Below are 14,892 nucleotides of genomic sequence, written 5' to 3'. Positions count from 1 at the left end.
CAACTGTTCTCTAAGCAGAGTCAAAAGCAGGATCCTATTCTGAATTGTGAGGGCAGGTTATCTCCACTTCAGGGAATGAGCACTAGATCAGGACATTGAGGTTTCTCAAGCCCAGGCCTGGCTGTAGCCTAGCCAACCCCTGCCTGGGCCAGGATTACTACCTTGACTCAACCAAGTCAAGTCTGAGTCACTAAACTCAACAAGTGTTCCCGCACGACTGGAATCATTTTCCTAAGGTTAGAACATTAGTTGGCGGGCTTCCTAGGAAAGCAGGGTAGGTTCACTGTGGACTGACATTCCCAATTAAATGGCCCCCTCGCCCTGCCAAACCAAAAAAATACCGCCCCTGTTTTGGCAGTGCTCAGTGAGGCCAGCTGGTAAGAGAAAAGCAAAACCGATGCCTTTGGGGCTTTTTCATCCAGAAGGCGGAGATGTGTGCTCAGGTGTTTTGGTGGTAGAACTTCCTACAAGAAAGCCTGGGTTCCTTTTGCTGTGCTATTATGTGGAACCTGAAATTAACCCTGAGCAACAAAAGAGCTGATAAAGGTTAGATAAAGGGGATATGGCAGGGCCTCAGCTGAGCAGGTTTCATGAGACTTGGAGATGGGGATAAGCCCAGAAGACAGTCTGTGGCTGAAAGCTCATGGCTCTTCTGAGCCTATCAAAGAGCATTTAACAGAAATGCATTAGGATCCACCTGCTTTCATTTCACAAGACAAGGCTGAGCAGTGAATTACTCATCTGAGGTCACACAGCTCAGTGGCTGAGCTGAGACTATAGCCCGATTCTCCTACCATCCGGGGCAGGGCCTTCACCCCTATGGATAGGAAGCTCAGGGGCCTCATTAATAGCACGCATTGACAGATTGAGGTGAACTGTCACCAACTTTAATAGACTCGGATGGTGTCTGCCAAAGCAGACTGACTTGGAGATGCCCTTGGGCTCCAGGTAGTCCATTGTGGCCAGTTCTCTTGGATGAGTTCCTGCCTCACCCTTCAAAGGCACCAGCTGGCCTAGGAGGACTATACAATGGCTGTATTGTTTGTACAACTCATTAGCAGAGATCCACTCCAGAGAGCCTCTGGACAAGATTGCTACAGGCCAGCCAGAAAGTTGCAGGAGCTCCCCTACTCAGCCTGAGGCAACCAGAGCCAACTGTTTTTAATTTCACGTAGTGATACTTAATCTTGCTGGGGGTGGAGGGGTGGTTTATGTTAAAGGCCACTTCTGAAATACACAGAAGTTACAGACAACCTTGTCCCACCTCACCAATAAATGCACATATGCTCCAACTCCTGCATACAATTTCCAGGGCTTCACATGTTGAAAACAGTCAGCTAATGGACTCTTGCACTGACTGGTGCTTTCGCACACCACTGTCTGTTCAGCAAAGAGAAAACCCAGCAAGCCTGCTTCACAGTTTTCCTCCTCCCTCTCCTCTGTGCTCAGCCAGACTCCACAGAGCCTTTATGCTCATGGCAGCAGCCCTTCCTCCTTAGATCTGATGGACAGAGCAACTTTTCCCCCTCTTTGTTTCTCCTCATAGCATTAGATGGCTATCATGTCTTCCAGGAGCTTCCCAGCCTTCCAGGGTATGGGCAAATCCAGCACACCTGCAGGAGCTCCTCACAGGCACCCACATTCTTCCACGATCATGTCTTTATGATGGTCTAGAAGGACTCTACCATTGTCCATGTATAGCATACTCAAGGGCCTGGTCTTCACTGGGGCACAGCAGGTGGAAGGTACCCTGTAGGGTTGGTACCGTTTCAGCAGACTCTGTGAAAGGGAGGAGATGAGAGTCAGTTCACATCCCAGTGGTCAGGTCAGAACAGTGTCATTTCTGGGTAAAGGGGGAGAAAGTTACAGAGAGTTAAAATTAGTTTCTGGGTGCAAAAGTAGAAGAAAATTCTTTTCGTAGAGGAGTCAGAATGCCAATACATCATCAACTCTCACATCTAAAATAACTTTTTTTTTTAAACAGTCTTTAAACAGAAGATTCTAAAAGCTGTATATGGGTAGAGCAGTAGCTAATTTATGTGTTCTCCTATTGTTCTAGTCTAGAGTGAATACCAGCTTTAAAAACATTCCAAGAAACTCCTGGTTTAGTTCCAGAAATACGAAGCAGAAGAGAGTCATGTGAAAATTCTTGTGGGATTTGCTTTGTTGCCCAGAGAAAGGCAAACAGAGTCAACAGGAGAAAAGGTAACAAGCCCTTGGCATTCTGGAACTGGGCCTGTCCCTGTGGTCCAGTGGTGGCTTTTCAGATCAGTGTCAGTTCTGGTGACTGGGACTGCTGGGTCTCTGTAGTTCCCTGTGGTTATACTACAGGTAGGCTGCAGCAGCGAAGTGGGGCCTGGGGGAGGCTCAGGAGGGCCTGTGCCCAGGAGGGGGTCCTCTAGGGCGCTGGTTCCCACCACTGCCTCCCTCACATGTGCTCAGCTCCAATGTTCTCTAGAGCCTCTGAATCCTGCCTGAGGCTTGGCATGGAGGATGTACTACAGGTCCAAGAGATTCTCTAGGCTTCATGGAGTCAAATAAAAACACTTTGGTCCCATATGACCTTTGAGAGCAGGGCAGGACCACCATATTAGGTGCTATTCTTGGCTTTCTTCATCTCATTCTACCATTCCTCCCCCTCCACCACCTTTCTAGACCATAGGCTGATTAGTGGCACCTAGTGGTAGCCTCTGGCTTTAACTACTCCTGCAAAATGGGGGGTCCAACTCCTGTTTTTAAGCAGCAAAACTACAGTGGCTGGAGCAGTAGTATCTTTACTTTGCCTCATAAACATGGCCCCCATTGCATCAATGAATTCTAGACTTCTAGTAATAATAACACAACATCATGCCTGTTATCTGCTAACTATGACATATGCAGTTTGCATATCAAACTCATGCAACCCTACATCAGCCCTATAAAATAGGACATTGCCATCTCCATTTTACAGGTGGGAAAACTGAAGCTCAGAGACAGTAAGCAACTTGATCAGTATCACACAGCTAATGAGTAAGAATCAAACATAGGCTTTTCTGTCCCCAAACTCCAGATTCTGAACTTCCTTTCCTAGAATATCAGCACTGAGGAGGAGCTGAGACCCTCTAGTCTACGTGCTCCACCTGTAATTTTATGAAAGGAAGAAAAAGTCCCTCAAGGCTACCTGACAGGGCATGACTCCACCTAGACTCTCTGAGGATGTTATCACTGATCAGCTCCACGTCCTTAAAGCCTAGCAAGGACTTGGCACATTGTAGGTGCTTGAATAACCGTGCATGTGAACACAGTAATTTAACAGCAAAGCTGGGGTCCTGTCCCCCTGATCTGGTGGCAAGGCCACTTCTCCCCGACAGCCTACCGCCTCCCCAGGCCCTGGCATCACACCTGGATGTATGCGTGGTTGGTCGGATGGAACTCCTCCCCTACGGGGTTAGGACACTTGCCCTCGCAGCGATAAGCATTGTACTGCTTGGGGTAGATGATCCAGGAGCCCCAACCAATCAGATTGAAGTCCACCTGGAACTTGACCTTCCGACACAGTTGGCTTCTGTCCTGCAAGTGATATCGACGGTGCCTCCCGCCCCTCTCCTGGAAAAGCTGTCCCTCCTGGACCCGCCAGGAGCTCTGAGCTTCCCACAGCAGGGTGGAGCCCCCCAGCCGCCTCTGCTCTGGGGAGAGGTTGGAGTAGAGCATGAGGACCACGTCGGTGACAGGTGGTGTGGAAGGCCGCCGCCAACACTCCCCAGCCAAACTGGACATCTGCTCCCCCAGCTCCCTAGGGTGCTTCAGCCACTTGGAGAGTGGCCTGGTCACTTCCAGGACCATGCTGCCTGAGGAAAAGGTAATCTGGGACAGAGTAACAGTGAATAGGTCCATTTGAAGACGTTCCAGGCAGTCGGGTGGGTCCTGATCCTCGTCCAGCTTCGGCTGGTGGAAAATCTGAATGGACAGTGGGACATCAGGAGGAAGGGCCACACGGCTGGACAGCTGTAGCCGGAGCTCAGCCCACGCCAGATCCTCTTCTTGGCCCAGGAAGGAGAAGTCAAAAGCAAAGGTCCAGTTCTGCCCATCCACATCCACATCTGGGTAGGAAAAAAACAGGAAGAAAGCAGGCTGAGTGAGGGCCTCCTGCAGCCTCAGTCAGTGTAGCAACAATCATAGCTCATGACTGAGCCCTTACCTTGTATGAATCATCTCTCTTAACCCTCACTCCAACCCTATGAGCTGGGAAAGTTATCAAACCCATTTTACAGATGAGGAAAATTGAGGCTCAAAGGTTAAATTACCTGCCCAAGGTGTCATTCTTGGAAGGAGGCAAAACCAAAAATAAGCCCAAATGCAAAGCCCAACCCCCAAATCACTGTTCTGCCGCCCCCTACTCAAGACACCCCAGAGAACAATTGGTAAAAATTGGATGAGTTGGATGAGTTGTAGAAACTCTCTCCTCTCACACATGCAGTCTAAGGCCAAACCCCACGCTTTCTGACCAAAACCCTGTGCTTCCACCGACCCTGTGGCCCTGGAGCAAGTCATCTTTCCAGGCTCTGTCTTCTCATTGGAAAGGGTGGCCTGTTTCATAGGCACAATGAGGTTGATACGCAGATCATGGAAAGGGTAAGAGCTCCCAGGAAGGCACAGGCAATAGAAGCCAAAGACTGGCCACCCTTTTCCCAACCAATTCCTAAAGACTGAGGGAGACACTTGAAGAGTTCTTGGCAGATTTACAAATAGGTTTCTAAAGACATTCTAAGCTTGACTGTGCACTGAGCTCGCACTTTCCCACCCAGTGGTCTCTCCTACCTGCCTGCAGTGTGCTCACCCCTCCAACCCCAGGTCATCCACACACCTGGGGCAGACAGCAATCACACACCAAACACAAGGAAACCCAAACTGGATGAAAAGGAATGGAGAAGTACATTCCATTTATTTTAGTCCTGGACTAATTTGGTCTGATGTCTGAAGATGGCACGTATTTGTGGATTTGGGGGTCACCTAAAAATGATCTGTAATTTTTTTCAAGCCCAGTTTCTTCTTTCTAATGGAAGTGGTAATGCCCTACCCTTCCCTGCATTATCACAAGGGCCCAGGGAAATAAAGATGTTTGAAGGTCTATTGCTAAATAAAAGGTAGAAGTTATTCATTAGAAATAAAAACAGTAACCCTTTCGTGAATCACTCCTGAAGGTAATGACAATCTCCGAATTAGGTCCACTCTGGGGAGACCACATAACAGTTTATTTTTTAATTGTCTCATAGAACATCTTCTGTAAGATAGTAAGTGAATTTCTCTGGGAAGTCCAGCCTACATTAATTAGAAAGGGGTAATTCCCAGCTTCAACCTTCTGATAGCTTTCCCCTGCCCATCTCTAGGTGCTCTTTTTCAGTTAATTTCCACTTCCCTCCTCGTTAGCACCTGCAGGGGGCAATAACCGGCCACTGACTAGCAACTCCCCCAGAGGTGTTGGGTGGAGGCTGCCATTACCCACTAACCATTGCAGAACCACCTGGCCACCTGGGGATTAAGTGGGACATGTAGCAACTCCTGCCTACCTACACCAGGAGTTAAAATATATTATCTCAAGTATCCACAAATGGCCTCTTACGGAAAGCATTCCAGCTCAGTGGTTAAGAGCAGGGGCCTGGTGTCTCCTATAATGGATCAAATTCTGCCATTTGCTGTTTAACACGGCAGCAAGCCTTTTCTGGGCCTTAGTTTCCCTGTTGGTAGGAGGGAGATGGCCCCAATATCCACCTCGCAGGGATACTGTAATCTACTGAAATAATGACTGTGAAGTGCTTTGCCCAGCACAGCCACTAAAGTGCAATAAATGTTAGCCATCATCGACTGCCTCCTTATTATTACCCAGATCCAAGTCAGAAATGAAGATGTCTAGGCAGTGAGGACCTGGACAGAGGAATAAGGTCATCTGTCACCAGCATGGCAGTGTGTATGCAGGGGCAGTGTGTATGGAGGGGCAGGGAGGAGGTTGCTACTTCCTGCTGGAAGAGTCTGTGACCCTACAACCGCTTCTGCAGCCAAGGGCTCCCTGGGACACAGTGCTGACAAGTACTCTTAGATCCGGCTCTGGTTCATCTTAGAATAAGGGGAGGGGATCTAATCTTTGAGGGTCACTGATGCCTGATAAAAGCTAAGAATGCTCTCCCCAGAAAAAACTTCATATTCTCCTTACACAATAAATGTGATTTGGGGGTGGTTAGAAGGAAGGGGTTTATGGACACTCCAAAACCCATCCATGCATTGAATGCAGACTTGACCACACAGGTCCCAGTGAAATCTTGACCCATTTCCAATTTTAAAGGAGGAAGTGGTGGGGCTTGTGACCTTGGGTTCCTTTCCCCTCAAACGGTGTTGAGTTAGCATTAGGGGCTATGTAGAAAAGGAGGGTGGGCATGACACTGTGTTCCCACCCTACATTATTATAAATTATAAGGGTAATTACCTTTAACTGCTTCCCTCATGCCAAGTGTTCTACAAGCACTGTCTCTTTAAATCCTCCTCACTATTAACACCGTTTTGAAGATGACAAAACTGAAGGTTGAAGGTGAAGATGGTTAAACAGTGACACAGATGGACACCTAATTTGGTTAGACTCCCAGTACTCATTTCTCCTTATCCTGTCCAGCTTACAAAGCAACCCAAGAGGGAAAGGAGCTGGTTTAGAACATCCCTTCTCCATCAGTCTCCCTCCAGGCCTGCTCTTTCTGCTTTAAAAAAAAAACAAGCCAAATTACAGTGTTAATGTGCGTAGGGATAAGGTATAGCTCAAGTGGTAGAGAGCATGCCCAGCATGCACAGGGTCCTGGGTTCAATCTCCAGTACTGTCTCTAAAAATAAATAAGTAAAACTAATTACCCCCACACACAAAACAAACAATATGAATGTACTTAATGTCACTGTGCACATAACAAAATCTGCCATTTCACCCTTTTTGTGTGTATTATGCCACACACACAAATGAGGCAGAAAGCCAGGCCCTTTATTTTACAAGAGAATTTTAGAGACATCAACTGACACGCTAGGATACACGGGGAATTCATCGGAAAGTAGGGTTTGAGGAACCAGAATTCAGTTTTCCAGACTCCCAGAGACTGTTGAATCGCCACAAACCTTCTGGAACTCTCCAGAAGGAGGGAGTGAACTGGAAAAAATGCGCCTCCCCCTCTTTGCTCAGCCAGCTAGACCCCACCCCCAACCTTCTGGTTTTTGGCGGACGGCCGAGCTCTCCAGCAAATTTCAAATTGCTCCGCCCTCCCCCCAGCCCCCACCCCGTGTCCCTAGTCTAGCTAGTCCCCAGATGACCGTTCCTGAGAGGGTCACTGGCCCTGTGACCCCAGACGCGGCAGGCCAGGGAGCCAGGAGCCCCCACCCCCAGATCACAAGGGGCTGGCGGGTGGGCAGTCAAATCAGATTATGGAATGTGTATTTCGCCCGAGCCCCGGGGAGGGCCGTCTGGCCCTGGTAGGCAGAAGGAGGCGCAGGGAAGCAGGGGCTACGCCGGACGTCAGGATGTGGATTGTGCGGGGCAGAGGAGCCCCATGAGAAGGGCTCCCACTTCTCAACATCTACCTGCGCCCGGTCCCCAGGACCTGGTCCCCAGAACGCCCTGTCCCATCCTCATAGGCGATCTTTTCAAGGTCACGATGGGAGTGACCCCACTCTCTCCAAATCCAGGCCCCGACGCAGTGTCACCCAGGACACTGACATTTCCTCAGCCTGGGATCGATGACCCAAGCCTGTCTCATTCTCGTTTTCGGGGCACCCCATCTCTAATCCCGGATCTCTGAACCTTAATTCCCGATGTTGCATGCTTGATACGCGGTTTTGAAGCTCACTCTCAGCCTGAGACACTCCCAAAGCCAGACCCTGGGTCCATTCACCCTCACTAGCGAAAAGGAAAAAATAAAACCGACAAAATAATTGTAATTGTAGCGATAATATTACTGTGCCTGGTTTTGTGCTGAGCGTTTTATGTGCCTTGTCCCTAGCTCGCCAGTTTTATAAGGGAGGTACTACTATCCCCATGCTACAGATGCGCAAACCGAGGCGCCCGGATATTAACAGTAGTTTAACAAAACCTCACAGATAAAGAAGCGGCATAATCAGGCTTCCACCCTATAATCCTGCGCTCTACTCACCCTAAACAAGACCCGAACGCAAAGGTCTAGGTCCAGCACACACCCGGGACGACAGAACCCCCTCCACCCACCAACACTGCGCCCCGAGCTAATGCAGACCAAGATACCCGCAGACCCAGCCCCTCGACGTGCCCTTGAAGCGCGCGGCTACGTCCTCAACGGCGGCGTCCCCGGCACTGAGCCGCAGCCCCCGCCGCGCCGGCGCCCTTGCGGAGTCCAGGGGCCGGAGCGCCCAAGGCGCCCCTGGATGCCTGGCGGGGCGGGGCAGCCTACCTTGAGCCTGCAGGCTGCGGATGATGTCCGCCCGGGGCTGCGGCTCGCGGTACAGGCTCAGCATATATGCGAGAGGGGACGGCGACGAGGGCTGCCCCAACGTGCGTAGGGGCACTGGGGCCACCGTCGTGGCACCTGCCTGGAGGAGAGCCCTCCAGGCGTACAGGAGGAACAGCGGCAGGCGGTGGGCGTGCATGGTGCGCTAGCTGGGCCTGAAGCGGCGCCTCCACCCCCTTATATCCTGAGCCTTCGCAGCCGCCCCGCCCCCGTCCTCCCTCCCACGGGGAAGCTTTAACATCTCATAACTACCCCTCTCCGTCCCCAGGGGTGACCCCCCCCAGGGGCCACCTGCTGGGGCCGGGTGAGACCAGAGCCTGGTAGGGAGGGGACCCGCCAAGCTGGAGGAGTTGTTAGGTCCGGGGATCGTCTAGTTTGCCCGGTCTGCGCACGCTGGCACTCTGCTACTCCAAGTACGAAAGGCTTTGTTTCTGAGACACAGCAGGCTTGTCGCCAGCAAACTCCTAGGTGAGCATTATGGCTTCCTCCCTCTGCCCCTCCTGGGATCCCTGCCCCTTTACGCTTCCTCCAGGTTCCAGATGGATGTGGTTCAACCAGAAGCAGGTAGGCAATGGAGGCTGTGGATCCTTGTGGCTCTCAGGCAGGGTGCAGCCCCACACGGGCCTGGGATGCTTCAGCCCAGCCTCGCCCTGTGCAGCCTTTCAGGACACTATCCAGATGGCCTCTGGGAGCACCCCTAACCTTATCTGACAGCGCCTGTCTGGAGGGCCGGTCTCGGAAAAAGTACTGTGAGTTGCCATAACAAAGAGGGTGAGCGCCAGAGGAAGGTCCACAAGGACCTGCTTCATATATCGAAGGGCTCTCCTGGAGAAGACTGAAGGCGTGAGTGACGGGGATGGAGGATGGACTTCTCCACTGGAGAAGGTGGAGCCCAGAGTCTGGTGGTCCTCTCACGAGTAGCGCGCATTTGGTGGCATCAGTGTCTTCCTTCACAGGTGCACATCATCCCCGGGATTTCAGGAGGAAGGTGTTGCCCGTGTTGTCCATGTCCTGCAGTCCCTGCTTGCCCTGGCAGTTGCCCTGGAGACCTGGGTTTCAGCTCAGGACCTCTCACTGTCCTCTCTCTGGGTCCTGCTTTCCTCACCTACATAGGAGTGATCCTAATTTGGACTCCCTTCAGGTGCAAAGTCAGGTCAAAGCTGGAATTACCTTTAAAGAAATGTAAATCCCTGCCCCCTTGTCAAGCCCCAACAGTTTTCTGCAACACAAGAGGGCTCTTTCTACCCCCACCCACCCCACCCCCTCTCTTGTCCTTCCCTAGCCTTAACAAGCACAGTAGCAGCTGGCCAGCATTTACTGAAACACCATGTGCCAGGCACACCTAGTCTTCTTTCACAGGATGTCTCCAGCTCCAGAGAACCACAAGCTCAGCCCTGAGCAGCTGTTAGACGGTGGAAGGAGGCCCAGCAGGCTCAGCCAGGAGATCCAAACCTATGTCCGGGTGGAAGCCAGCCCAGCCAGCAGAAAGGGACCTCACCTGGGAGAGACGTGGGTTGTAGATCTGTGCTGACCAGGGGACCGGGACGATCTGCTCAACCAGCCGACCTAGTTACTTTTAAAGCTGGGGACTGTCTTGCTCATCGTGCTCTCCCTACAGTACGTTTCATGGTTGGGACCCAAAGAATCTTAGCTGAGTGAATTAATCAGTGAATGGCACTGTGTCCAGACTTGTCTAAACATAGCATCAACTGGGGTGCGTGTAAAATTGCTGATTCCTGAGTCCCCACTCCAGGCCTTCAGAATCAGAACTTGGAGAGAGAGCTTGGTAATCTACATATTTGACGAAGCATCCTCATCCCCATGATTCTTATCAGACAACTTGGAGAACCTGGGTGGGCTAGGGTCTAGTTGCAGTTTGGAACCCACCTCTCTGCATTGGGTTTTCTCATTGTAAACCCCGACTGGAGATACCTCCTTCCATGCAGATTAAATTAAATGAGTGCTAAAAGGCTTTGCAAGCTCTGAAAACCTGGTGTTTTTGTAAAGCCTTTTGCACGTGGATATTATTATGGGTGCTCCATGGTTGTCATCTGACTTCCTCAGTCTGGGAACTTTCAGACTGGGGATTGTCAGCCCCAGCTCTCTGTATCAGACCCCCTCCTCAGAGTCAGAAGTCACCCTCACCCAGGTTATGAGCATATAAATAAAAAGCAGTGAGAGATTGTGGTTAGACAGAGGTACAGGAATCAGCCTCCCCAAAACCCAGATCTCCCCAATCCCCATGTGTCCTCAAAGCCAGATAGTCCCTATTTAAATGGGGATGTGCAGCACACAGCAGTCATCCGCCACGACTGCGGAAGGAACAAAATAGATCATAGACCTACTTCCCATTCTGGACCAGAAGGTTCTTGAAATTAAGGATAAAGCTTTATTTACCCTGTGTCCCTCACACTATATGGCACAGAGTAGGTGCTCAGTAAAAATTTCAGTTAAAATGAATGATAATAATAATAGCTAACATTTATTGAGCACCTAATGCAGTAGGCATTCTGGTAATCGTTGCATTGATTTTATTGTCATTCCCACTTCAGGGATGAGAAAACAGAGGCTCAGAGGGAAGCAGGTAACTTGCTCAAGGCCACTCATTTGCAAGTGAAAACAGCCAGTATGTGAAGGGCAGCTCTGCTCTTTACCCAAATCCATGCTTTTAGCCCTGTCGCTTCCCTGTAGATAAGAGAGTGGACATAGGCCTTGTACTAAGACTAAAAAAAAAACCTCTCATATAAAGTCTTGCCTTTCCCAGGGTCCTGGAGCTGCAGACAGAGCTCATTTCTGATGTGTATTGGCCCAGAGTCTTGTGGGGACCTGGAACTTCTCTCTGACCTGCAAGAGCGGCTCTGTCAAAGCCCATTCATCACTGAACTTCCTCCAGCTGAGGCACCCTTCAGAACAGAGGCTCACAGTCATTCTTCTCATTATTAAAAGGTATTTGTTCATCCAGGATCTCTTTCCTGCAAGAAGGACCAGAAGTGTCTTCTTCCCAGGAGGGAAATGACACCTTCTTGCTTCCCCTGCCCCAGACAGACTGACCGACAGATTACCTGACCTGGGAGATAACCTTTCAGGGCCACCCCGGCTGGAGGGTGGGGAGCAAAGTCCCTCAAAGTTCTCAAATGTTTGGACCCTTCCTCTACATGAGCAGCAATCTGTTGGTTAAGTGCGGGGACTCTGAGGTCAGGCCACCAGGAGGCAGAATCTGATCTTTCTCTATCACTACCTGGGCCGATGAGATCAGTCACTTAACCATCTTGAGGCATTTGCTTCCTCAGCTGTAAAGTGGAGATAAAAAATAGTGTCAACTTGACAGGAATGCTGTAAGCAGTAAATGTGTGTAAAGTAGCATTTGGTCATTTGTTTATTCACTCATGGAACAAACCTGCTTATCTAGGAGTTTAAAGCAGGCTACCTGCAAGGGCTAGATACTCAGGAAGTCAAGGCAGGAAGGCATTTCAGTTCTGCACATGTTTAATGAGCATTTCCTACTTGCTAGACTGAGGCTGGATGCCATAACATATATGTTCGTCTGCATAAGCCTACATCATCTTACTCACTCCTCACTGAAGTTCTGTGAGGTCTGTAGGACATTTCAGAGATGGGAAACTGAGGTACAGAGGAATGAAATAGTATGATTATTTTGAAGATGGAGAGCATCTGCTGTATCGTGTTCCTCCCGGTGCCCAGCACAGCTCTTGGCACACAGGAACTCAGTAGGGATTTGTCAAGTGATTGAATGAAGTCCCATATTCCTGAAGCAGGTTCCCAACACACCTCTGCCTTCCACATGCTCCTTCTGCCTGCAGCTCCCTGCTGTTTCCACTTTATCCCCCTGGTAAACTCATTCTCACCTATCCAGACACAGCTTAAACATCACCTCCTCTACAAACCTGTCACTAGCTCCCTAGCAATTTGGCAGAGTCCTCTTCTAAGCAGAGCATCATGGAGCAGTTGTCAGCTCTTGTAAGGAGCCACTATCAGACAGTGAGCTCTCTGGAGGCAGACTCCTGACTCTCTGAAGCCTCAGCCCCTGGTTCATAACCGCCAGTTGTTTGCTTCGACCTCAGCCTCAGTGAATGGGTGCAATCCCGTAAATGGAAGAAGCAGGACTAAGCATAGGCTTCCGGCTTCCATCTGCAGTACTTGTCCCCCTTTCTGTACCCCACACTGCTTATCTTGGAGGCTGACACCCAGAGCTGAGAGGGACCTTCGAGGTGCCTCTGCTGGGCACATGTGGCTCTCTGTGACCTGGACATAGAGACCTCAGCCCTCCCCTACAATCCCCTTGTACCCCAAGTGTACTCTGGCCCCATGGAAACACCCAGTCTTCCCCAAAGTTCAAAGCTGTTCTTCCTCTGCCCAGAATGATTTTATTTCCTCTTTATTCACACAAAACACACCTATTTATCCCACAGAATCCAGCTCAAGGGTCTCCTCTGCCACAAAGCCTTCCTCACGTGGTCCCCACCCCAATCCCCGTTCAGGCTCTGGTTCCTGAAGCTCCTAGGAGTTTCCCACCAGGAGCCTGCTGCCAGCTTGCTCTGGATTCTGCAGTGCTTAGCAAAGGGCCTGGCCTCCGAGAAAGGAGCTTGCAAAGCTGCCTACAGCCCGCCTTGGCTAATCTGCAGTGTTTTATCTGCTACCAACAATGTTTTCAAAGGTTTTTATTTAAATCACCAATGTAGAAAATTCTTAAGATTTTGCACAAAATCATTTGTTTTCATCATTTTAGAAGTGAAAGTTCTAGGCCCTTATTTTAACACGCCAAGCGTTCCTTTCAGCTGACTAGGAGCTGTTTCCTTTAGGCAGGGTCTGTTGTCTAAAGAGGGCCACAGTCACCACCACTCTGTGACTTACTGCACCGTGTGCCTGGCTCTAAAGAAAAATGAGTTTGAGATGCTTGCTGCATGTTGGATGAGAGAAGGACACTCTGGAAGCAGTTTGGAAATGCAGACATGGGAGCAACCCACCCTGTTCTCCTTCTCCACAGAGACTAAGCCATGGGTTGCAGGTGCGTGGCCCAGGCTGGAGAAGATAGAAATAATCTATTCTTTAATAAGTTGACCATAATGTGCTTGAATTATCTAATTTACCCTTCTTATCACTCATGTGAAGCAGACTGGATATTTACTCTCATTTTACAGGTGTGGAAACTGAGGCTCAGAAAGGTTAAGCACCTTGCCCAAGATGGAATGCCTTGCAAATGGTGAAGCTGGGATGGAACTCAAGTCATTCTTTTTTTTTTTAATTTATTTTTTTAATTAATCTTTTTTGTGGGGAAGTAATTAGGTTTATTCATCTATTTATTTAATGGAGGTGCTGGGGCTTGAACCCAGGACCTCGTGCATGCTAGGCATGTACTCTACCACTGAGCTATACCCTCCCCCCGCCAAGTCAGTCTGATTTCAGAAGCCACACCTAATACTACCATGTCCGAACATAGTCATTTATTACCTCCCTTACACAGAGAGGTCTTTCCCCATTTACCCCGTTTGAGCTGACCTGCTGCACTCGCACATCACGCTGCTCATTTCCTCCACAGCGCTTCTATGGTTGGAATTAACTTGTTTGGTTTGGTACAGTTTGTTTATTTTTTGTCTGTTCCCCTCCCCCAACACTGGGCTGTCACCCAGATTCCTGTCTGTACAGTGAACCCCCAGTGCTTAGCACAGTTCTTGATACAAGTACTCAGTACATATTTATTGAGTGAATACATTTAACCCCGTCCCTGGACTGGGGGGCACAGAAGTAAGAAGGTGAGGATAGGGGAGTCCCTGCTTGATCCAGTGGCCACCAAAAGGACGTGAGCCCCTCAGGTCACTGGCTTCCTCTGGTTTTAAGTTCTTCACTTTGCTTTCCTGAGCACATGTGGGGTACACAGTAGGTGTTCAATAAGAGTTCAGGACACCTGCTTTGGTATGTGGATGTCTTGACACCAGGAGGAGAACACCTTCTTGGCTCTTGTGGCTCTTGATGAACATGATTCAAGTTATTGCACCTTCTCTGTGCATTGCTCATGCCGCCCTCTCCCCTCCATCCTCTCCCCTGGTCCTTGAAGGAGCTTTGTGACCTGGGTGGGGCTGGTCTCACCCTGGGAGAGAGGGACTGGCCCGAGGTGGTAGAGCTGGTAGGGGCCAGGCCTGTCTGACTCTGAATCCCCTGCTCCCTCCAGCTCCCGTGGTCAGCCTCTCTTCCTCAGCCCCTCCTGCGTGGAGCCCAGGCCCGACTTGTGCTTCCCACAGGGTCAGGAGGTGAAGGCTCAGCCTGCCCTGGGAAACAAACAGAGAGACCACCAGGAGGATCCCTCTCCTCCCACCCCAGCAGCTCCTCGGAGATTCCCACAGTGCAGCCAGCCACCCCTGCCTCCAGCTTCCCACCTCCCCATTTCCCTTCC

The 14,892-nt window shown here is 50.2% G+C and overlaps 1 protein-coding gene across 1 annotated transcript; it reads right to left on the bottom strand.

Annotated features, from left to right (window-relative positions):
• Positions 1-1,573: 1,573 nt before the first annotated feature.
• NODAL (nodal growth differentiation factor) lies at positions 1,574-8,622 on the bottom strand. Its single transcript, XM_031461144.2, has 3 exons — positions 8,427-8,622; positions 3,382-4,079; positions 1,574-1,779 (listed from the first exon to the last, which is right to left on the bottom strand). Exons 1-3 carry the CDS (start codon positions 8,620-8,622, stop codon positions 1,627-1,629), a joined length of 1,047 nt encoding a protein of 348 aa, XP_031317004.2. The 3' UTR covers positions 1,574-1,626.
• Between the last annotated feature and the right edge of the window lie 6,270 nt (positions 8,623-14,892).

This window comes from Camelus dromedarius, chromosome 8 (genome assembly GCF_036321535.1).
Source record: "Camelus dromedarius isolate mCamDro1 chromosome 8, mCamDro1.pat, whole genome shotgun sequence".
Lineage (NCBI taxonomy): Eukaryota > Metazoa > Chordata > Mammalia > Artiodactyla > Camelidae > Camelus > Camelus dromedarius.
This window is presented reverse-complemented; position numbering and strand designations above follow the sequence as displayed.